We start from the raw sequence: 26,221 nt of genomic DNA on the forward strand, positions 1-26,221 counted from the left end.
CTTCATCAGTCCATGGCTGGCAGAGTTGTGGAAGCATCATCAAAACCATTTTTGGGAGATGCTTGGAGAAAAACTCCAAAAATCTTATCTTTTGGCCCGTGTTTTAGAAGGCGACCATTAACATCAAGTTGCAAGCTCCATCAATCCATGGCTGGCAGAGTTGTGAAGCTTCATCAAATTCGTTTCTGTGAGATTATGCGATTTGGTCGTAGAACAGTTGTACTGTAAACATCAAGTTGTAAATCTCGTCAATATCGAATTTCGTAAATTGTAATGACTCTGATCAGATATTGACTGTAAGTAAGCAATTTGATCTTCGATCTTCTTCCTTTGCTTTGTCCATCGCGATTTGCTTTTACCCAAAAGACCTTAGAGCTACTCAGGCATGGAAGGATCCCCTTCTCGTCCTGGTTAGAAGTCAGAATAGGTCGTTCCGGCCTCTTAGAACAAGTTGTTTCGCCAGTCAGGACAGGCCATTTTGGCCTGGCTGGAAGTTAGAACAAGCCGTTTAGTCATTTAGAACAGGCCATTTCATCCCGGTCTGAAGTTAGAACGGGCCATTTCATCCTGGTTGGAAGCTAAGACAGGCCGTTTCTAGTTCTGTTTGGGCCTGCGTCAAAGGCTCTGGCACGCCCGCGCTACCTCCGCCATGTGTGTTGTGCCCCTGTGTATAGGTGTTGGATTTTTCACGCCAACAATATGTATGAAAAATATGAATAGTATGATCGTAAAAGATAACCAAGTTATTACCTGGCACAACATGTGATTCATGGAAATGTCTAAGGATGTGCTTTGGCATCGCGATCTATAATATTTAAAGATGTGCTTCAGCACCGCAATCTATGAAATCATGATGAGCTGTCATGTGCTTTGAGAGACGTCGAGGCATAAGAAAGGTAAAAATAATAAAAAAAGATGTTCATGTTTAATATAAAGTAAAGAATGATATGACATAAGAATGCAATGTGCTTACACCATGATGAAGTTATGAAGTTGTGGTCATCAGATGATATGACATATGTGATGAATGATATGAAATGACATGTAAGATGAATGTACCCATGATCTTTAGTTATGTAATCTGATTTATCATGCTCATATGCTAAAATAAAGTTATGTACATGATGTGCATGTAAGCACTATTGTTTAATTATGCTCACCGGGCTTTATAGTTCATATTACGATATATGAATTTTTACGTTATAGAGCAAGGTAGCAAAGATAAAAAAATAAAAAATAAAAAAAAAGACTTGCATATCCAGCACAGGCTTGATTGAGAGTTGACTTCTATTTTATAAAGCTCTCATTCTGAAGGTTATGGTCCTTGAGACCTCTTGATGTAATTAATGAAGTTCTCAGTATGGTTTATCTTGTAAGGTCATGGACTATAAGTAAGGTTTTGAATATAATTTTGCCATCAGTGTTACCCCCTTTGACATGGTTTTAGGTTTGGATCTATTATGGGTAATTTTGCATAGTTGGCACTATGTACATAATGGTATTGTGAATATGATGAATATTTAAGGTTTTGATCTCATCCCTACTTTATGTTTCTACTAATGTTCTCTGATAATGTTTATTCGCATTTACGATATGGATATGAATATATTTTATATTAACACCCTGTCAACGATCCCGGACGCCACCAGTGTTATTGGGCCCCCTTGGATGGTCCATTGGGATGGGATCGTTACAATGCAAGTATAGAATAATGGTCCATGCGATGAGCAAGCATGAGACAGGTAAATGTAAAGACCTACAATTTACAGAAGAACAAAAAACAGCGTAAGTCAATATCAACACATAAGCCTGGAATAGACTTGACCTCAAAGCCATGATGATAAGTGTTTCCTGCTCCAAAGCTAAGATCGACTAGGGACTACACTAGGGGTGTCAATACCCAACCCGAACCAGCCCGAACCACACTGGACCGAACTCTTAATGGTTTGGTTCGGTTTGTGAATCCAAAAAGGCAAACGGTTTGGTTTGGTTTGGACTAGCCCGACGGTGCACCGATAGCCCAAACCGTTAGGCCCGAACCGACCTAACCTGATAAATGAGTAAATTAGTAAATGCCTAATGCCCCATTGTCCCCTAAATGTGTTGTGATAGTTTCTCACTTTATCTCATATCCTTTGTTAGTGATTACCCAACCAATTGTATCCATAGGCCATAGGACATAGGATACAAAGATGCATTGTATTTGAAATATTTTATGTACTTAAAAGAGAAGAGAAGAAAAATTAGCACTAACTGGATCTTACTAGTTATATAAAACCGGTACCAAACCGAATCCAAACCGATATCAACCCGTTATCATAAACCGAAATCGACACGAAACCAAACCGCACCGAAACCGAAACCGCACCGAAACCGAATATTTCTTAATGGTTTGGTTTCAGTTTCTATAAAAGTCACACCGAAACCGAAAAGCTCAAACCGAAACCAGCCCGAACCGGCCCATTGACACCCCTAGACTACACTAAGAAATTTTGAAAATCCGAGGTCCAACCACAACAATAATAATGGCAATCCATGACACATCTAATATGTTCATATGAGATGGTAAGTTTTAAACTTACCCAAGGGTAATAATACGTTACACATGCAAATATATTCATGTAGTGAGAGTACGATCCAAGATTTAAATGAAGATGGTGGTGATTAGGGGTGCAAGTTTGGCCCTGTTGGCCCGAACCCGCCCTGGCCCACCCTGAGCCCGAACAGGGTTTGGGCTGAGATATTTGGCCCTGAGTTAGGGTCGGGTCGGGTTAGGGTTGAGGCCTCGAGCTAAGCTTGGCCCGGCCCGGCCCAACCCTAATTTAAGTTATACTATAAAATATATATTGACAAAATTTATACATTATAAACTTTAAATTTCACTTACATTTCTTTATATAATATATTATATATGAAGACAATAAGTGTTATAATATAATTTATTATATTGTTATTTTAAGTAAAATTAATAATGTTTTTCCCTGCCCATTCCAACCCATGCATTTCTTTCCCCCTCCCCATGATCAGAGCCAATTAGGGTCGATCCGACCCGACCCTGAGGACGGGTCAGGGTTGAATTTTTCTGGCCCTGAGTCAGGGTCGGGTCGGGCCTGGGTCCAGCTAAGGGGACTTAGGGTTGGGCTAGGGTTCTATAAAGCCCGGCCCAACCCAACCCTGTTGCAGCCCTAGTGGTGATGGTAATAGTGATGGCAGCACGGGTGACTACTGATTTGACTTTGTGGATTGTATAGATGAATTTCAACATTTGTATGGACGGCCTCCCATACCATGGAGTGTTTGTCTGCTTCGGAACTTTTTGGTTCTTGTGCTGGCACATACGACATATGACATATCCGTCCATGTATGCCATTCAGTATCTATACTCACAACCTTGAACTTAAATCTGAGCATTGCCTCCATGGATCCGACTCCTCTATTTCCCTAATTGCTACTTCCATCTTACTTCCAAAACTCCTAAGTGCGCCACGTGTACTAACAGCCATCCAATGGCTCCTGTTACTAAAATTCAAAAATTTTTGAAAAACCAATGACACCACTTTGAACCAACTTAAACCCCAAAACCAAACCCACAAACTGAACCCAACCGAACCAGATTTCAACTCAAACAAAATCCTTCTCTAACCTAACCAATCTCACTCATGAGTCATGACCATTTCACTTACTCATCCCCATTTCATTTCGAACGAAGAAAAGCCCTAAACGGAAACGAAGTTGCAGAGACCTCTTCCATCGCTCCGCTCGCTGGCTACCGAATGCAATCGAAAAATGGCTCCATCTTCGGCACATGAGAGCTCTTCCATGGCAGCCTGACGTCATCGCTCTGCTCCCTTCTCCTCTTCTTCCAAAAACGTAGAGCAAATTGGTGCTCCTCTTCTTCCGAAAACTCAGAGCACATTAGAGGTCTTCCATGTCGCAGTGAAATGGGACGATCAAACTGAGCAACACCATCGCGCAGAACCTCCGTGAGGAATTCGACATTGACTGTTTCAGCAACATCCTCCTCGACAGAAAGGTTTGATCCAACTATTTCCCAAAAAGAAAAAGTACTGCAGTTTTCTTTTTAAAATGGAAGAGCACCTTGGATGGTTGTTGGCTATTTGAATGATTGAATCTGAGATATAATTAGGAAAAAAAATTCACTTTTTTTTTCTTCTTATTTTTGCTTCATAAGTTTCAGGTTTTATCTTATTTTTTTTAATCTATGATCAGTTTTTCTTCTGAAAGAAAGGGTTTTGCTTCTTAAGTTTCTAGGGTTTTTCTAGACGTATATGTCTCATTGTTTTTTTTTCCCCTGCTTTTTTTGTTGGTTGGTATTGGGGTTCTATTCCTGGTTGTTTGCTTGCACGAATTTGTAATGTTCTACGAATTTTGGGAATATTGCTTCACTGGATTTAGTGTGATGGAATATGGAATTTGGTTGGACTGTGGAATGATTTTTTATTTCTTCTTTTCTCAAAAAGACTGCTCTCCTGTCTTTATTTTCTTCATGTTTCTTCATTTTGGTGATTTTATTACCAAAAGCTCACGATCCTGTTTTTAATCTTTGTTTTCTTCACTTCCTGTTTGAGGCTGGCTGAATGAATTCAAGCTTGAGCTTTGATACAGTTCAATAATGTCTCATATTAACTGTTTATATTTAATTTAAAATTATAATGACTGTTCAATTTTGTGTTTCCTACTACTATTTCTCTCCTCCAGCAGAGGGTTATTGTGTTTAATTTTTTGGGTTTCATTTTAATTCTTTCATTCATTTCAAGCAAATAGAATCTGGTGTGTGGTTGTGTAGGTTAGTCTTTAGCTCAAAAAGGGAGAGCGCCTGGGATAATACCAGGAGATGGCGGTTCGACTCCGCCAAGACTATACTGGTTAAGAAAATCTGTGGAAATTATTGATGGAAACTTTAACACAAAATTAACTAAAACCTAAGAGTAGAACTAGAAGTAGAACAAAAGCTATGAAGCTAAACAGGATAGAGATAGACTAATGACAGCAAAACAAAAATTGAAATAGAGAGTAAAAGCATGCACAGGTTTAACTAATCTGTATAGTTGATGGAAAGAAGAATTAAATAGAGAATAAGAATCACCACAGAATGAGGTTGCTCCATTCTGTTATGGAAATAATGTAGTTGGAGTTTTTGTTTTTCGTTGTCCTTGGTTCTTTTGAGTGGGAAGTTAGATGAGGTGTCTAAGAGTATTTGTATGTTTCAAGTCAAGGCTTCAAAGATCTGTCTATCCTTCTTGTTTGGAGTTCACAAAGTCGATCCACTGTATTGACACCAATTGGACAACATATGGGGCATTCAATGTTATGCTGCTCCCTCCAGTTACTCTATGGAGCATTAATTTATGAGGTTAGAGGGCACTTTCATGTAGCACTTCAGACTTAGTGATTTAACAAGAACACAGATATAAAGTGTAACTCTCCAGCAAGGTACCTGATGCAAAACACATACAGAAATCAAAGATATTAATGATTAGCACGCAAAAATGAAATATCATTATTACATAGCTTAGTGACGTTTGAATAATGTAAATAAGGGAATTATGTCTATAGGTTGGTCAAAATATGGACCATGTAAATTATTGGGAAGTAATGTTTGAAGAGATATTGCAAATTTGTTATTTGTCAATGGAACTAAACAATGGAATACTTCTGTCGCAAATGGGAAACTGAACAAGGTCACTACTCCATAGGAGAGCAGATTTAGAATAGATTGGTATATAACCAAGAGCCATGCTACCCTATTTGTACTTGTTTCCTTTTGAGGAGCACACCTCTATTTGTACTGATTTCTCATTCTCCTTTTTGAGGAGCACAACCCTATTAGTTGCATCACTCTTGGTGGATTCGAACCACCATCTCCTCGGTAAATCCAAGGTGCTCTTCCATTTTTGAGCTAAAGAGTCACCTACCTACACAAACTATATTGTTTCTTGTCATTTTTACCCCCTCAATGCAAAAAGAAAGAAAATACTCATGTTTTATAATAAATTCCTTTCATATGCATTAAAAAACCTACCAAAGTAAGTAAATGCTTGCTTTCAAAACCAACCTCAAAATTCTAAAACTCATCTCTTTTTCTTTAAGTTTTTTTCTTGATAGGCATATTTTTATAGTAGTTAGTCCACAAGTGAAGACAGGTTTTGGAGTCAAGTCTCTGGTTTGCACCCCACAGATTTACCATGGTTTGTTGGCGGGTCAGGAATGGGCACTCTATAGACATCTAGACATATATTGAGTTATTGAGATGCCCTAAGAAGGTTCAAGTTCAAAAGGTTGGGGAGGATCTTATAAACAAAACGAAGGAGTGGCAAATTCTAGATGTAACTCAGCAGTATATGCATATTAAGTCAACAGCAGTAAGCAAGGAATATAACAGTCCCTAAATCCTCAAATATACCCTACACATGTAGGAAATAACCTCAGCCAACTATTACACTAGGCGGCAGCCATTAGGCCCCAACCGCAGGTCAAGACTAATGCAAAATATCCAAAGATGTCCTTGAGAAGGTAACCTTCTTCTTAATCAGGGAATGGCTGGTATTAAGACAAACTGTTATTGTTAGGTAGTTCTTCATCTAGGCAGAGTGGAACATCAGATCGCCTTCATATCAACATTACCATAATCACCATAACTGACATGATTAAAGTAGTCAAGTTTCCCCTTAACAAAGAAGATTTACCTAGACCTTTAAAATCGATATGATCCCATCATTTCTAACTATCATGGACACCTTCCATCAATGGAAATAAAGTTGTTCAGATAATTAACTGGGTAATAATCTTCATAATCTCTTCTTTTCAATTCCATTGCTCAGCTGAATCAGAGATAAAATACAATTTTAGCATTGCAATGCTTTCCCTTTATTCTGCATCCAAAAAATAAAAAACTCACCTTATAATTCAAGTTTTATAGTTATTTACACAGTACTTGCCACATCAACCAGTTGCTATGTATATGGATATCTCCTTGTTTGAAGAACTCATTCATTCATCTGGTTGATATAGAAGAAGGCATAGTTCTAAAGAGTTTAAAAGACAAAATATATGGAGGGGAATTGTAAGCAGATAGGTGTCATGAGAGGTAAGCTTGTCATGTCTCTCTTTAAAGCAGCCAAGCCTGTTTTATCCATTGCTCAATTTAGTAGCAAGGTCGTTAAGCCTACCCCCTCCATCTTCTGCGTCGTCCGTTGGGTTTTGTATAAGCTCTATTTTCATTAAAGATTGGAATGTTTTTTGAACAATATGAATTCCATTTAACCAACCATACCCTCACTAGAATAAGAACTATTATCAAAAGAAGGATTAGCCATCCAGAGTCCAAAATCTCTTGTGTATAAGAATATTATACCTGCCGAGGAGGATGCTGCTGAAAGAGTCAATGTCGAATTCCTCACGGAGGTTCTGCGCGATGGTGTTGCTGAGTTCGATCGTCCCATTTCACTGCACCATGGAAGACCTCTAATGTGCTCTGAGTTTTCGAAAGAACAGGAGCACCAATTTGCTCTACATTTTCGGAAGAAGAGGAGAAGGGAGCGGAACGATGTTGTCAGGCTGCCATGGAAGAGCTCTCATGTGCCGAAGATGGAGCCATTTTCTGATTGCATTCGGTAGCTAGCATATGAAGCGAGCGGAGCGATGGAAGAGGTCTCTGCAACTTCGTTTCCGTTTAGGGCTTTTCTTCGTTCAACATGAAATGGGGATGAGTAACAATCTCGGGAATTGTTTTTCAAGCCCGGGAGTGTCTTGGGATCAGAAAAATGGAATCTAATGTTTGGCAAAATTGATTCTGATTTTCACTCCCAAGAACGAACCGGGTACCAAAGTTGGTCTGGAGATTGGTTTGGAGAAACATCTCAATCCCAAGATCAATTTTAGGGCAAGCTGGTCCGTGAAATCCTGATAAAATATTTAAGCTTCACTACGATTGAAAAAATGAAGGCTGCTGCACTAGGGAAAAAAATAGTTCAGCCGCAAGGAGGAAGGCCACTGCACTAGGGAAAAATACAGTTCAATAGCAAGGAGGAAGAGCATCTCCAGTTCAGCCGCAAGGAGGAAGGCCACTACACTAGGGAAAAATACAGTTCAACTGCAAGGAAGAAGGGCATCTTAGGTATTCTTCTTCTTCTTCTTCTTCGTTCTTCTTCTGCTTCTACTTCTTCTTTTATAAATTTGTTTTTGCCCTTCATTATTATTTTTAGATTTGTATTTTCCCTTTTTTTAGTAGCCCTGCGTTTCAACTCCCCTGGCAGGTAGCCCTTGTTTTCCCACGATTTTCTGTAGCTCTGTATCAATGGATCTTTGTGTGTGTATGAGTTTTGTTTGTTTAGCCCTTGGTTTACATTTTTTTGTTGTGAAATTTTGGAGCTGTAAACTATAAAATAGTTCTTTGAAGTCTCAAACCGAACCATCACACCTATTATTTAATGGCTTTGGATCTCAAGTTTGGATTTCAGAACAATTTTGTAATGCTATTACCTCTGTTTGTTGTGAAATCACTTTTCAGAACCTATTATCTTTGTTTGGATTACCCCACTTCTGTATTGCAACTTTGGTTTATAAAAATAGAAAATATTAGCCTGTATAGAGATATATTTATCTTAGAAAAAAGATGGACCCCATTAATTTAAGGTTCAGGTCTATCTTGGCCCTTGATGGCCCTGGTAGTCAAAATGGAAACCCACCTCATAGCTGTAACTTGTGAGAAGATATTAAAATTCTACTTTTGATTAACTTAAAAATAATTGAAATAATCTTCTGGAAGATTCAGCATTTATCATTTATGTCACGTGAAAGCAGAGAAAAAGCAAGGAAGGGAAGGGGGGGGGGGAAGGGGAAGGAAAGAAGGGGACAATAATTCAATATTCAATTTGATAATTTCAAATTCCGTACACTTCCACTAAAAAAAAAAAAAAAAGGGGGCAGAAATATACAATATGAGAAAGTATTGATAATAATGAAACATGGAAGTCAAGTTTTGTGCACCTGAATGTCTTGTATTGCACAGTATGGTCTGTAATTTCACAAGTTTTGTGCACATGAATGTCTTGTATTGCACAGTATGGTGCACATGAATGTCTTGTATTATGGTCTGTAATTTCACAAGTTTTGTGCACATGAATGTCTTGTATTGCACAGTATGCTCTATAATTTCACACTTTTCAAGTTTGAATAAACTCTGTTTCTTCCTCCATGGCATTAGATTATTATCTCAGCCAATAAAAGCCACCTGTCAAAACCAAAAAAGAAGTTATATGCATTCCTGAATTGCATTATCAAGCAGCATAATATATTCCTCAATTCTTCGCTAGTTCTGTTACAATGTTTTGTATCCCAAGTTTTCAGCCAGGGGACCAACTTACATTCAGTAAGGGCAATGGCTATACCTCCCAAGTGCATTGTTGGTTTTCTTTCAAACTATACTACTTGATTCTTCTAAGTGAACTGATCCAAATCAAATGCTGAGTATTGGAAAGAAGGAGGGGGAGTTTGTAAGGCAAGTGATGTTTATGGGTTTGGAGTAGTTTTATTGGAGCTTTTGAGTGGAAGGAGATGTGAAGAAGGGTTAGTTGTTGAGTGAGCATTGTCCTTGATTAGGGCTATAAGACTTGTTGAGGTTTTTGAACAACTATAGCCTTAAACCCATGATATCCTATTGTTTTTATAATTTCTATATTTTCTTAACATTGTCAGGTCAGAGATGGCTAATATCCGTCTAAAGGCTACCGTAGGTCGTCCATTCACCAGGGAGCAATTACGCAATAAGATGTGTAAGATGCGTACAGACTATAGCAATTTCAAGAAATTACTAGACACTACGGGTTTTGGGTGGAATCCAATCACCAAAACGGCCACAGCTGACAATGAAACCGTATGGACAATGGCTATACAGGTAAACAGCAACATTAATATGTGATAATTTCTATATTTATAACTGATGAGTCTAATGTGTTATCATAAACTATTCAGGCAAACCCAAAGTGGGCCAAATTCAAGAAGAATGGATTACCACATTGGCCTGAGTTGCAGGTGATCTTTGGGGATTCATAGGCACGTGGGGATGGTAGCGACTGCAACACTAATGATATTATTGATATGACTCTGACCAAAGATCCTGCAAATGATGGTCAACAGACACCTGATCCTTTAACACCTGTGGGCCTAGGTTTTGATGATATAGATGAGACAGAGGATTATCGTCCTGCCAAACACAAGCTTGATAAGACACCCACTGGCCGTAGGAAGAGGAGTTTAACTGCAGATATGTCCAACTCATTCAGGACTTTAGACAAGTTTTGTGCTTGGAGGATGGGGCAGGGTTTAAGTGCTGAAGTTACATCTCCACCACGATCCAACCAACCTACTGGAAGTGCCCATAGTGGAGTTGATAGTCAACCAACTGTTGTTGACCATAGTGTAGTTGGTTGTCAAGCTTTGCTGGATTCAATGCCAGACTTGTCAAGGGAATTGTACTTCAAGGCTATCCATCGTATGTGGGACGACCCAAACTGGAGGATGTCATTCTATGCAACGCTTCCTAAGAGAAGGCAGTGGTTTCTTAAAATGTTAGATGATTGATCTTCAGTCCAAAAAACTTGTTGCTGTTTTGATGTGTTTGTTTTGTTTTTTGTTTTTGTTTTTGTGTTTGTTAGGAAAAACAATCTTGTGTTTTTATGTGTTGGTGAATGGTTATGTTAAACAATTTCTATATTTTAAGTTTTGAAGGATGAAGTTTTGTTTGTTTTGATCAACAATTTAGGATGGATCTCCATTCTATATGTTTATTTTCTACTGTTTTTCCATGTTGATGACGTAGTCCTATAATTGATTGTTTTACTTATGTAATTGGCTGAAAAATAGTTGATTGTTTCATACATTTTGATTGTTGTCATACATTTTACAGTTATGGCATCCAATGATGATGATGATGATATGATCATCACTATGTATGTGACATTATTGGCCGCAGCGTCACTCAATACTAGAGAACCATGTAGGGATAGTATTTTTCGGGGGTCAATGATGGTAAATGAGATATTGAATGGCCATTCTGATAGATGTTACCAAGAATATAGGATGGAACGGCATGTATTCGTTAACCTATGTAGTCTAATGGTTAATAGGGGTTGGTTGAATGATACTCGGTATATTAGGGTAGATGAACAGATAGCAATGTTCTTGTTCACAGTAGGAAAGGGAGCAAGTAATAGAGATGTGCAAGAGAGATTTCAGCATTCTGGCGAAACAATTAGCCGAATCTTCAACATGGTATTGCTAGCTATGCGTAAATTAGCTAAGGAAAGAATCAGGCCACCAAGATTCAATCGAATCCCTATTGAGATTGAAGCAAACCCAAAATACTATCCTTATTTCAAGGTAATCAAAATTGAATGTTTCAATTACATATTCAACTATGTATATTTGCTTACTGAGCTAAATTAATAATGATTTATGTCTATAGGATTGCATTGGTGCCATCAATGGCACTCATATCCATGCTATTGTACCGATGGAAGATCAAACACGATATCGAAATCGAAAAGGAATTACAACACAAAATGTCATGTGTGCTTGTTCTTTTGACATGCGCTTCACATTTGTGAATGTTGGCTGGGAAGGTAGTGCTAATGATTGTCGGGTCTTTGAATCAGCAAGAACTAATCCAAGTTTTAACTTCTCTCATCCACCTCCAGGTGACTATTTATACAGTTAAAGGGTAAATAGAATATTTTGATGCATATTATATATCACTTTAATTGTAATTTTGTTTGGTAGGCAAATATTACGTTGTAGACTCTGGTTATGCGAATCAAACAGGATATTTGACACCGTTCAGAGGTGAGAGATATCATCTTCCAGATTATAGAGGTGCGGGAAGAACTCCAAGAACAGCTAGAGAATTGTTCAACTACAGGCATTCCTCTTTGAGGAATGTCATTGAACGTACATTTGGAGTTCTCAAAAACAAATTCTTGCTTTTAAGACAGATGCATCATTTTTTTGTGAAGACCCAAGGAAACATTGTCATTGCATGTTGTGGTTTGCATAACTACATTAGAGATGAACAAAAATTAGATAAAGATTTTTCCAAACTTGGTGGAGATGAAGCTGAACCAGATCCTGATGAGTTAAACCCACCTCCTGAAGAGTATAATGGACCCTCATCATTGAGTCAAAGGGAACAAGCCAGACAGATGAACGATATTAGGAACCGACTTACAAACGTGTTGGCTAGAAAACATCGGCTTGCTCCAATTTAAGTGGTTGTTATTTAATTACTATCATTAATGGACATAGTCTGTAATATTTGAAATTCAGTTGACTTTGATTTCTAATCTTTATGATGCAATATTTTAATTATTAGGAGACTAGTGATATAAAACTTTAAATTTTTGTTACTGTTTATTTAGGAGTCAAATGGATATTGATGAAATTGGTGATGTAAAATATATTGACATTTATATAAATATGGGCAATAGTATTAAATTAGGAGACTGACTGGTGAGGAAAAACATAGTGGCATTTATGTAAATAATGAAAATAGTTTTAAATTTCTGTCCCAGACCATGTTTTATCAAACACCATTTGGTTTAGGAATGATCCCGAGAACAGTTTAAGAACAGGTCTACCAAACGCCCAACAGTAGGACAAAAATGATCTTTCAAAGAAGAAACAGAAAAAGATCATTTTATCGAAGAAAGCCGTTCTCAGAACGGAATCGTTACCAAACGCGCACTAAGTGAAATGGTCATGAGTGAGATTGGTTCAGTTAGAGAAGGGTTTTGTTTGAGTTGAAATCTGGTTCAGTTAGGTTCAATTTGTGGGTTTGGTTTTGGGATTTAAGTTGGTTCAAAGAGGTGTCATCGGTTTTTCAAAAATTTTTGAATTTTAGTAACAGGAGCAGTTGGATGGCTGTTAGTACTCGTGGCGCACTTAGGAGTTTTGGAAGTAATATGGAAGTAGCAATTAGGGAAGTAGAGGAGTCGGATCCTTGCCTCCATACTTGACCTTGCTTTTGACTCTGTTGTAGTAGAATCATTCCAATGAAGGTTTGCTAGCTGAACTGATCTTGTATTAGAGGCCTGCCTTTCAAAAAGAGAATTCTTTTTTTCAATTTTTTTTTTTGGGGGGGGGGCCGCTTTGCAATATAACTTGCCAAACCGTATATAATTGACGGAGCTTTTGGCAACATACACCGGTTCCAGACACTAGATGATAAGGTATTCCAGATGAGACAAAAGATTTATGTTAATTGGAGGGAATAATGATAGAGTTAGTGGTCGGGGAATCCGACGTATCAAGACCGGAAAAGATTCCAACTTGGAGAATAGAGGGAAACAAGATCTTTGAGATTATATGGGTGATGATCCTTTTTCTTTAATCTTGTATTGACTTAGCTTTTTGTATTTTTTTTCAAGCCGCCTATGTATCAACCTTTTGAGGAATCAGGCCAAGCGTAGTTTAATCCAAAATGTATTAATGCTAAAATCTTGATCGTTAAGTTTCATCATAACCAGGTGAGCTCGAAGTTGTTGACAAAATTTTACATCTTATACTCATAAAATATTAGCAGGCCAACAAAGCTATCACAAGACTAGATATTTTATCGATCAAGATAATCCAATTCTTAGGAAAACTATAATAGTTTTCTATCTCACTCGTAAGGATCTTTATCCCTTTTAGTTCCCTGCCCGTCCCAATTCCCTCGTCCCCCTAACAAGGAGGTGCAATGATCACCCTACCCCTACTTGGACACTCTGCCCGGGTGGGTCCACCCCCCTCCTATTAGTTGGACTGGGGAACTTGACCACGAAGGGGACTGGAGGACATGATTTTCCCACTTGTAACTACCTGACATATGTAAGAAAAATAATGATTTTGAAACTTGAAGTCTAGATAACAAATTATGTAGGACAAAGTTTTCCTTCTCAGCCCGGTGAAGTTTCAGCTAATATCATAGGGTTCATAGAACACTATAGGTTTTTAGTATATTCTCAAAATACCCCCAATACCCACTAGTACCCATCCTCAGCCCATAGCAAATGGATTCCCATAAACTATGGCAGAAGGAAAACTCGGTCCAATAATATATGTTCTTTTCTCTAGTTAACATGAAATTAGGAAATTTATTTAAGATTCAAAGAGTTGGATTAGTAATAAAAACCAAAGATTCAAATAACGTCCTTGTCACTCACATTATTTAATTAATGTTTTATGGGAACAAGGAGCCTGTAGGGGAGGGTGGCTCCTGCGTCCAAACACAGACCCCATGAAATGACGTTGTCGCCCCCCATGAAAAGCGTAAATGCCACCACTATTGATGCTTCTGTGTGCGTTTTCATTGGTCCTATGTTGGCACAGCAGTCACGCTCCCGAACAGAAAACTCTCCCCCATATTTTATTTTGTTATTAGGCAGTCTAACCTACTTGCACTTGATTTTTTTTTTTTTTTTTGTGTTGGGGGGGAGGGAGGAGGAGGAGAGGGGTTTATTGAGAAAAATAGATGAGGCAAAGCTTCATTAGCTATTGTGTCAGAGTGTCATAGTCTGGTCTCATTTCTTCCCTTGCTTGCCAATTCTCTTGAGTTGACTAATTGATTTCTCCAATTCTACTTTACGGGTGTTAAACGGTTCGGTTCAATTCAAATAGTCTCATTTTTTAAACCATAACTGTAACCGAACCATTTATTAAACGGTTTCACGGTTTCAATTTTAAACGGTTCAGTAATCGGTTTGTGTTTGATTCTTGCCACATTTATGTACATTTAAGAGTGTTAGACGGTTCGGTTCGATTCGATTCAAACCATTTAACTAAACGACCTCAATTTTGAAACCATAATCGAACCATTTATTAAACGGTTCAATTCAATTTCGGTAAACGATTTCAATTTTATTTTGACACCCTCTGAACTCTACTAATGCCTTCCACAGATTCTCATTGGATCAGGTAGGAAAAAAATAAATAAAGCATAGTATAACAACAACTGAGACTTATCACAATTAAATGGGGTTGGCTATATGGATCCTCACCCTCCAATCCACTCTGTTCAAAGTCATAGTTGAAAAATAAAAGCATGGTATACTTTCTAAAAAGTGATCTTCACCGGCATTAGAATGTGGTAAACGGCAGGAATGAGGGAAAGGTGGTGACCGGCCCTTGCCATGAGGTTTTGGGAAGGGATAAGAAGAGATGTACAAATACAAAATATGATTATTTATATTTTATAATTATTTAAAGAATTTTAATGTTTCTAGAAATATGATTTGTAATCAAACCAACCTCCCATTTTTGAGCAGGTCACAGAAAACCACACGAACCGGACTATTTTCGCCCAGTTTTTGAGAGAGTCCATGGTGGAGACTCGAGTGAAATAGGAGCGGTTCCGGTTTTTGGTTTGACCGCTAGTCCGGTCCAGTTTCTAAAACTACGGATAACCTATGAACCTCCTACAGACATGGAGACAACTAGTTATCTAACTCAGACTTCTCAGTTCCCCCATCCTTCTGCCTTTCCCAACCCATAGTTGCAGTGCCTCTTGCAGCTCAGCTTAGCCCTCAACCACCCTGCCTACTTTTGCCACCTATGCTGCAGCTTGTGGAGCATCAATGAGCCCTGGGTTTCAGCTTCTAGGCTCAATGGACCTTGATATGTGAGACAGTAGAAGACCATCTCACAGCCTCACCACCTACAGCAATAACATATAAGCATGGGGAACATTGTCTCCTCCAACCCCCCAACCTTTGTAAAATTTTAGGGTTGAAATGATGCTTTGTGCTAATTAGACTCCGCTTTACGGCTGTGAATGAACTGACTTGAATCAAGCTTTGGCCAAATTGGAACAGGCTCGAGATTCTGGTTCCGTAAGGCACATCAAAAGATGCAATAGGCTTTGGGAAACAAATCAGCAACTCAGCAACTCTCCTTCCTTTCCATCTCTTCTGAAGAAGCATACTACTGTGGGAAACAAACCAATTTGCACAACAGACATCTCTAGGATGACTAAGATCCAAGGCAGGTGGAATTTGACCCAGGGATCTCAAAAACCAATTCATCTATTCTGTAGCAGACAGTCAATAGCTGCAAAGTAATACAATGTCAAATACTGAAGTGCTTTCAGTGTCAAAGATGTGCTCATGACATAGATGTAACAAGGTTGATGAAATTACTTGCAGTGTATAAATAATCAGAATATTATAGATTGCAAGTTCAAGAAAATAAAATAGAACAAGAGATTACCAAATGACTTTTTAGTTAATGTAAAGGTCCATCAATCATTTACACTAGAATAAAAATTTACAATTAGAATGAATATACCCTGAGGAAAAGGGATTGAGTGGCTAACAATATAGCTCAAGACTTTCGTAAAGCATGCACAGCAATAATTCATGGCTCGAAATCATAATTGTACACATAATGGGGTGGTGAAGGGGAACTGATTTCACTCATCGAGGGTGTTGACATGTGAGATTGGTTCTTGTCAACTCTAACTTCAACCAGCTCAACTTCCTCGAATGACCGGAAAATCGGGTGCAAGTATGCATCAGCCAAGTAAGCTTTAATATTGAGGTTAGGTTCTGAAGATCGTTCCAACATGTCCTTTGCCATAGCTTCCTGGAAAAATATAAAAGAAAAAGCAAGAAATTCAAGTACAATGCACAATACCATTTTTAGAAAAAGTTAAAAGGCCACCCAGAAAAACCCTATCAACTGTGTTAAAGGAGAAATGTCATCAACGGTATCGTACAAGTAAACTAGGAATTCGCACTAAAGCACATGAGAAGTAACCTTAAAATTCTTTAAAGTAAGGAAAGTCCAACAATCTTGATGCCTAATGGTGAATGATAAAAATTTTTGCCTCCTTGATGAATGAATGGTTATCCTTAACCAAAACAAAAATCATAGCATAAACAAATTCCAGATTGTAAAGGTTAAAGCAATTACTAAATGAATAATGAAGCCATTTCATGCCAGCTTGAATGACTCGACTTTCCAGACCACACAGAGGTCACATGGCCGGATGATCCAACTTTTCAGATCACTAACCTCTGGGCCTGAATGTTTCTGTAATAATTTCAGAGATAGACCAGCAATAGAGAGAGAGGAAGAAGAGGAAGACAAGGTGAAGAGAGAAGAAACCGAGAGGAGGAAGGCCAGAAATGATAGAGTAATCACTTATCGTGAACTGGCTATATCTAATATAGAATATTCACTGACGCTTCGTAGGATGTCTACTAAAAGTCAAAGACCTAATACAAGTACAATGACCAATCAAAATAAAAGTAAATAACTACCTAACCCTAACCACAATAGGAGACACCTAAAGACATAATAACTAACTACAACTTAGACAATAGACATGATCCCATAGTATACAGCTTCATGGAACACCCATGGACCACAACCCCACGATACACTTTTAACACTCCCCCTCAAGCTGGAGTATTTATATCTCCTATACCTAGCTTGGAACAACCACTAAGAAATGTAGGCTGGAATAACGCCTTCTTGAACATATCACAAAGTTGATTGTTGGAGTTAACAAATGGAGTCGAAATCAGCTTTTGCATAAGTGAATTTCTTATAAAGTGACAATCAACCTCAATCTGCTTGGTCCTCTCATGAAAGAACGGATTACTGGCAATAAAAATCACAGCATGATTATCTCAATACATCTTCATAGGTTTATCAACTGAGAACCCCAATTCTTGAATAAGAGATTTCAACCACATCAATTCCGTTGTAGTATGTGCTATAGCTCTATACTCGGCCTTTGCACTTGACCGAGCCAAAGTAGTCTGTTTTTTACTCCTCCAAGTCACAAGTTTACCACCAACAAACATGCAATATCCAGTAGTTGACCGGAGATCATCTGCAACACTAGCTTGATCAGCATCAGAATAACCCACAATATCTATGTGACCATGACGTTGGTAGACGAGACCTTTCCCAGGAGCCCCTTTATCTTAGAATGCAGCACACAGCATCCTACTGAGCCTATTTAAGATTCTCCTTAAACTGTATAACTCCAAAGCAAAGGAAATATCAAGGTGAGTAATAGTTAAATAAGTAAGTTTCCAATCAGTCTTCTATATTGGCATTTATCCAAAAAATTTGTCAGCACACGCCTCAAGTTTCAGATTAGGATCCATAGGATTATCAATCTGCTTATAGCCCAACATGCCAGTCTTAGATAGAAGATGAAGAACATATTTCCTCTGAGATAAACTGCACATTTCTTGCAATGAACAACTACAATTCCTAAAAAGTACATTAGCATCCCCAAGTCCTTCATCTGAAAATGCATGTGTAGATGCCTTGACATCTTCAATGCCAGAAGAGTCATTAAATATCATCAACATACACAACAATAATGACAACCTTATCCCCACGATGACGAACAAAAATAGAGTGATCAGAGAAGCACTGAGTGAGTGAACCCATAACCACCAACAACTTTACTAAAGTTATCAAACGGCCGCAAGGAGACTATTTCAGCCTAAAAATTGCCTTGTGAAGACGACATACCTTAGACACATTCTCCCCTAAAGCAACAAACCTTGGAGGTTACTCCATATATAGGATTCCTCAAGATAACAAAAAAGAAATGCATTTTTTATATCAAGCTGAAACAGAGATTAATCAAGAATCACCACCAAGGAAATAAGAACATGAACAAAGTTAAGGTGAGTCATAGGAGAGAAAGTCTCACAATAATTGACACCATATGTTTGAGTAAATCCTTTGGCAACCAGGTGAGCTTTGAGCCGTTCAATAGAACCATCTGGTCTATGTAAACCCAACGACACCTCATAAGCTCCTTCCCAGGAGTTAAGTCAATAAGAGACCACGTCTGACAATCCAACAAGGCATCCATCTCAACATCCATAGAATGTTTCCAACTAGGATGCTAAAAAGCTTCTTGATACTTAGTAGGTACAAACACAGTAGATAAAGACATAGAAAAGTTGTGAAGTAAAGGTGGAAAATGAGACAGTACAAATTAAGAAATAGGATAGACAACATGAGACTATTGAGTACAAGTACAAATGCCATTACAAAGGTCAAGTGGCAAGTCAAAGAAAGGGGGATACCCAAGTAAGGGGTCTGGTGAAGTAGAGGACGGTAGCAAAGAAGTAGCTTGGCCCGTTGAAGTTGACTTAGGACAACGCTTATAGACCTGCAATTTCTTAGGTGGAAGAACTAGTAGTGGGAGAGTCAATAAGGGGAATAAGTGCAAAAACCGATGGAGAAATAAGAACATCATCCACCTGACAATTCTTAGCAAAGAAGTATGGTGTAGTCTCAAAGAATGTAAGGAGACACAACCAAATGCCGACACCTGAGTGGATGAGCCATCAACTTACATGACTCTAGAAGGATGATTAATTCTCTGAAGAGAAGAATGGACCTGGGACTTATTAGTCATATGAGAAGTGGCAACTGATTCAATGACCCATGATGTGGAGGAAGAGGTGGCAATGAATGCGCCAGTACTTGAGTAATCAATAGTTCTAGTAGATGTAGATGCAGATGTCTCAATTTGTTGAATCTGTTCTTGTAACTGATTTAATTCATTTCTTAAGATAAGCTGACTACCTCCATACATAGAAAGATTGGCATCAAAGGGTGACGCTATTGTGGAACTATGAGCAGAGGTGACAGTGGTGGCAAAGAGATGTGGAACCAATTCCGGCCTACTATGCTTTTCCCAACATGTATCAATAGTATGATTTGGTAGGTGGTTGTCCTCTGCCTCGACCACCCCCACAACCTCTTTCTCCTCAAGAAACACAACCTCTACCAGGAAAACCAGTACCACGGCCACGACGACCACTATTTGAAAATAATAGTGTTATCCTTGGTGGAAACAGGGTCAGATTTGGCAAAGGGGAGAGATGCAATACGTTGAATCCGACAGAAAGGCTCATTCATCAATGGAATCTTCTCACCTACAAGTATTTAGTTGGAACTTAAAGATAGATCGAATCTAGTAAGAGAAGAAATTTTAGCAAGAAGAAGAAGAAGGAGAAAAGAGAAGAGTAGAAGACGAGAAGAGGATGGGAGAATCAATCGTGTGTTGAGTAATCCTCAACACACATATTTACTTCATTAAGCACTTCCAAGAATTACATGGACCTCCCTAGGGAGGTAAGTAGAAATAAAGAAGAAATAACAAAAAATACAACTTAGCTATGTCTAATAATAAGACAATGACAGAACTACCCTTATACATTTAGTCTAATAACTCTAACACTCCCCCTTAAGCTGGAGAATAAATGTCATACATTCCCAGCTTGCACAATAAGGTACTAAATAGACTAGGAATGAGGCCCTTAATGAAGAAATCTGCTACTTGATCACCTATCTTCATAATCCAACTTCTCTTTGATGAAGTGTCGACCAACCTCAATATGTTTGGTTCGATCATGTTGAACTGGATTATGGGCAATGCTTATAGAAGCTTTGTTGTCACAATAAAGTCTCATTGGACCTTCAATTTCAAAACTCAAGTCTTGAAGTACTCTTTTTAGCTATATAAGCTCACACACTCCATGGGCCATGGCCCTAAACTCAGCCACTGCACTGGATCTAGCCACAACTGGTTGTTTCTTGCTCCTCCAGGTAACTAGATTACCACCCACAAAGGTACAGTACCCAGAAGTAGATCTCCTATCAGAGATTGAACCAGCCCAATCAGTATCTGCGTAGCCTTCAATCTGCAAATGGTTATGTCTAGCAAATAGAAGACCTTTTCCTGGACAGGCTTGGACAGGATTCAAGTATCTAACAATGTGATACACTGCATCCAGATGTCTACTCCTGGGAGCATGCATGAACTAACTCACCACTCCAACTGCAAAAGAGATGTCTGGTCGAGTCAAGGAGAGATAGACTAGTTTCCCAACTAATTTCTGGTACTTACTTGCATCTATAAGAGAAGAACCACATTCATCACCAAGGCATGATGGTTTGCACCCCATCATGCCTGTCTCTTTCAGAAAATCCAAGACAAATTTCCTTTGGCAGATGTTGATTCCTTTCCTTGATCTAGATACTTCAATACCCAAGAAGTATTTCAAGAGTCCAAGGTCTTTGATCTCAAACTGTTTAGTCAGATAAGACTTCAATCTGTTTATCTCAGCAACATCATTCCCAGTTACCACAATGTCATCAACATAGACAATAAGAGCCATAACTGTATCATTACCTCTCCATGTACACTTCTTCTGCTAGGTCTCCATGAAGAAATGCATTCTTCACATCTAATTGGTACATTGGTCAATCTTTATTGGCTGCCACTGAAAGAAGAACCCTAATTGAGTTATGCTTAGCTACAGGGGCAAAAGTCTCTTGGTAGTCAATGTCATACACTTGACTATACCCTTTTGCAACCAGCCTAGCTTTCTATCTTTCCACAGAACCATCAGATCTATACTTAATGGTATAAACCCATCTGCATCCAACTGGAGTTCTCCCCCTGGGAAAATCAACTAGAGTCCAAATATTGTTCTTTTCCAGAGCCACCATTTCCTCAAACATTGTTTACATCCATTTTAGATCGGATAAGGCCTCTGTGACATTTTTTTGAATGGAAGAAGACTCAAGGGCAGTGGAAAAGGCAATATCTATAGGAGAAATAGAGTCATAGGAAATAAACTGGGTTATGGGATTAGTACAGGCTCTCTTCCCCTTTCTCATAGCAATGGGAAGATCTAATTCAAAAGGAGAAGTATTACCTGAATGAGGAGGATGAGACTGAGGATGTGGATCCAAAGAGGGGTTTTGGCAGGGTTGCTTTCCCTTCAACACATACTAGGGTTGCTTTCCTTTTCCCCTCAACAAGCATTCACCTCTTGTAAATACAACATCTTTGAATCTTATTCCCTTGTATTCTTCTTTCTTGCTAGCATCACTACCACTACTATCATCAATATCAACAACACCATCAACATCAACAACATCCACTTCTTTATATTTTCCAATATCAAATAGAATTAGGGAAGTGGAGGTAGGCAAGGGAGATAGAAAAGGAATGACATCAACATCCTGTTCACTTCTAGTACTCTCCCCCCTGAAGAGGATGCTGAGGAGAAGAAAAATAAGGAATAGACTCAAAGAAGGTGACGCCTTTCGAGAGAAGTTGCCTTCGAGAAGGAGGATGGTAGCACTTATACCCTTTGGTGGAATCAGAGTAGCCCAAGAAGATGCACTTGAGAGCTTTGGGATCAAGCTTGGTACGGGCTGATTTGTCGGCATAAACATAGCAAACACAACCAAAGAATTTTGGAGGCAAGGAGAAGACTGAGGATTGAGGAGAAAGAAGAGCCAGGGGAGATTTGGAGCCAAGGAGTGGAGTTGGCATCCAGTTAAGAAGAAAGGCAGTGGTAAGAAGAGCGTCAGACCAGAAAGTCTTCGACACATGCATACCAAATAGAAGTCCCCTTATGATTTCCAACAAGTGGCGGTTCTTTCTCTCAGCCACCCCATTTTATTGAGGGGTGTCAACACATGCCAATTAATGGATGATGCCATTATTAGTAAAGAACTGTTGGATCCCCCCATAAATGTACACACCCCCCTTATCAGACCTAACAATTTTGATCCGAGTACCAAACTGAGTACTGATAAGTTGATAAAAATCCTTAAAAGCATCACAAACATCACTCTTTTGTTTCAACAAAAACAGTCCAAGTAGACCTAGAATAGTCATCCACAAATGAAACAAAGTAACAAAATCCAAACAAGGAAGTTGTAGGGAGGGCCCCCAAACATCAATATGGACAAGAGAAAAAGGTGCAGTAGATCTATTACCACAATAAGGATAAGATATGCGACAATGTTTAGCAAAGATACAAGATTCACACTGAAAAACATAAGAAGGAAATGAAGTAAACAAGTGGGGTAACTATCTCCTCATAACAACAAAAGAGGGATGACCCAAATGTTGATGCCAAAGCATTACAGACTCCAAAGTACTACGGTCACTCCGACCACAAACATAAGCTGCAATAGTAGATCGATCAGGTAACCGTGGTTCAAGAAGATAGAGTCCTCATTTTTCAATCCCACTGCCAATAACCCTCTTTGTCACCAAATCTTGAAAAACACAAAAGGAATGAAAGAAAGTGACACAACAATTTAAGGATTTGGTTAGGTAACTCATTGGTAATAGGTTAGTAGCAAAATCAGGAACATGAAGGATAGACTCAAGGGAAATAGAAGGGGTAACTCTCACATTACCCTTACCAAAGACAGAAGAAAGGGAACCATCAACAACCCTTACCTTGTCCCGGCCAGAGCAAATGGAGTAGGAATCATAATACTGTGACATACTAGTTATGTGATCAGAGGCTCCAGAGTCAATAATCCAGGTGGGTGCAGTAGAAGGAGCAGACGAGACCTACAGAGATGAGGCAGAAGTAGCTGACCCTCCAAAGGTAGAACCAGTAACGGACCCTCCAAGGTGAGACATCAGCTGGCGGAGTGCTGCAATATCATCCTGTGACAGGGAATCAGGAGCAGGCTAGGGTCCAAATGTCTCAGACTCAGATGTCACAGAGTGAGCCCTATCTCCCCCTTGCTTGCCTCCACGGGCACTAGGTGAACCACCACGCATACCAGGGGGCTGTCTTTGAAGATCCCAACACTTGTCCTTGGTGTGTCCAAGCTTTCCACAGTGATCACATTTAAATCTCTCACGGTGATCTCCACGAGTTGGTCCTTGGCCTTTGTCCCCACTTTTCCAGTCTCTGTGGGAACTAGAAACAAGAGCGGATCTCTCTGTTGCTGGTACAATATCCATAGTTATTCTCTTGGTGTTATCAAAATAGAATTTGATTAATGCTTAAGAGAATCAATGTGACACCCTGAGCCCTTTATTTATAATAATAAAACATAAATACATGGACAAATATGCCCCTACATAGTATAAACAAAGGGAAAAAGAAAGAATAAACATAAGAGAATAAAACAAAAGGAGGAAAGGACCAGAATACCCCTACGGTATTCTGGCCTATATATCTAATACTCCCCCTCAAGTTGGTGCAAAAATGTCACACATGTCCAACTTGGCTAGAAAAGGATGAAACACTTTGCCACTCAACCCCTTCGTGAACACATCAGCTAGCTGATCAGTAGACTTCACATAGGGAACACATATTAGTCCAGCTTCAAGTTTCTTCTTGATGAAATGTCGGTCCACCTCCACATGTTTAGTACGGTCATGCTGGACAAGATTATGAGTGATGCTTATGGCAGCCTTATTGTCACAATATAACATCATTGGAAGTTGGACAGCAATCCCAATATCTTACAATAGCCCCTTAAGCCACAATAATTCACATATACCATGAGCCATCACACTGAATTCAGCCTCAGCACTGGACCTTGCCACCACATTCTGTTTTTTACTACGCCAGGTGACAAGGTTCCCACCGACAAAAGAGCAATATCCAGAGATGGATTTCCTATCACTCGAACCAACCCAATCTGCGTCAGTGTATGCCTCAACCTTTAGATGACCATTAGGAGATAAAAGTATCCCTTGTCCCGGAGCAGACTTCAAGTATCGTAAGATGCGAAGGACTACCTCCATATGAGAAGAATAAGGGTCATGCACAAACTGGCTGACCATACTAACTGCAATGGCAATGTCGGGTCGAGTGTGAGACAGGTAGATAAGTTTGCCCACGAACCGCTGATAACGACCTTTGTCAACTAGTGTGCCTTCTTTCTCCTCGAGTCTTGTCGTAGCTTCTATAGGAGTGTCAGAAGGATGACACCCTAGCAGCCCTGTTTTAGACAGTAGATCCAGGACATACTTTCTTTGAGACAGAAATATGCCCTTTGAAGAGCGAGCAACCTCTATCCCTAGAAAATATTTCAGGGTCCCCAAATCCTTAATTTCAAACTCACGGCCGAGGAACAGCTTCAACATGTTGATCTCATCACCATCATTGCCGGTCACTACAATATCATCAACATAGACTATGAGGAGAGTAACCCTATCACCCACACGTTTGATGAACAAGGTATGATCAGCATTGCTTTGCTAGTAGCCCACTGAAAGCATAGCCTTGTGAAATCTACCGAACCAAGCTCTAGGTGACTGCTTCAAGCCATAGAGTGCACGCTTCAGTTGACACACCTTACCCTTGGTAGCAGGACTTGAAAAACCTGGAGGAATGTCCATATATACTTCTTCTTTTAGTTCACCATACAGGAAGGCATTCTTCACATCCAACTGCTGAAGATCCCATCCATGGTTCACTGCACAAGATAGCAATACCCTTACAGTATTGAGTTTTGCTACCGGTGCAAAAGTCTCCTGGTAGTCAATGCCATATGTCTGAGTGAAGCCTTTAGCAACTAGACGTGTCATGTACCGATCCACTGTACCATCTGCCTTTTGCTTGACCACAAACACCCATTTACAACCCACTGGTTTTTTCCCTGGAGGAAGAGCTACAAGATCCCACGTATTGTTTTTGTTCAATGCTCTCATTTCTTTCAACATTGTTGTCTTCCACTTCCCATCTGTAGATGCTTCCTGCCAATTTTTAGGAATAGAAACAGAAGAAAGGGAGGAAACAAAGGTACAAAAAGAAGGAGAAACAAAACTATAAGAAACAAAACGGGAAATGGGATGTAAAGTGCAGGTCCTGGTACCTTTGCGATGTGCAATGGGTAAATCAAAAGAGGAAGGCTCACCAGCAGAAGGAGGATCTGGATTCTGAGGCAGCAACTGGATGGGTATCGGTGCTGCAGTGAACTGATTCTGCCCTCTGTTAGAACATCTTTGGTTATAAGTGAGAATGGTGGAATTGTCAATGGTCCTTTGAAAGTTACGAATGGTCCTCTGTACTGGAGTCAGCTCCCCCTGAATAGGAATATTACCACCACCTGTTTCCATGATCTCCCCCTGTATTGGAACCCCCTCAGGTGAAGGGACAGCAGCCACGGGAGGCTGGACAGCAGCCTCAGGGGGCTGGACAGCAGCCTTGGGGGGCTGGACAGCAGCCACGGGAGGCTGGACAGCAGCCGGGGAGGGCTGGACAGCAGCTATAGATGATGAAGGAAGGGGAAACCCAAGAGTATGAACCACATCTTCACTAGAACTCTCCCCCTGAAGAGGTGGGGAGGAATAATAGGGAAGGGTTTCATGAAAAACCACATCCATACTGACCATAGTACGACG

General features: G+C 39.4%; 1 protein-coding gene across 1 annotated transcript in view; it reads right to left on the bottom strand.

Annotated features, from left to right (window-relative positions):
* Positions 1-16,268: 16,268 nt before the first annotated feature.
* LOC122645979 (CSC1-like protein At1g32090) overlaps positions 16,269-26,221 on the bottom strand; it is an 83,505-nt gene continuing 73,552 nt past the window's right edge. Inside the window, exon 11 of the mRNA XM_043839422.1 lies at positions 16,269-16,635. Within this exon, the coding sequence (XP_043695357.1) occupies positions 16,408-16,635 (228 nt within the window). The 3' untranslated portion in view covers positions 16,269-16,407. The remainder of the gene's footprint in view (positions 16,636-26,221) is intronic.

The sequence above is a fragment of the Telopea speciosissima genome, chromosome 11 (genome assembly GCF_018873765.1).
Source record: "Telopea speciosissima isolate NSW1024214 ecotype Mountain lineage chromosome 11, Tspe_v1, whole genome shotgun sequence".
NCBI lineage: Eukaryota > Viridiplantae > Streptophyta > Magnoliopsida > Proteales > Proteaceae > Telopea > Telopea speciosissima.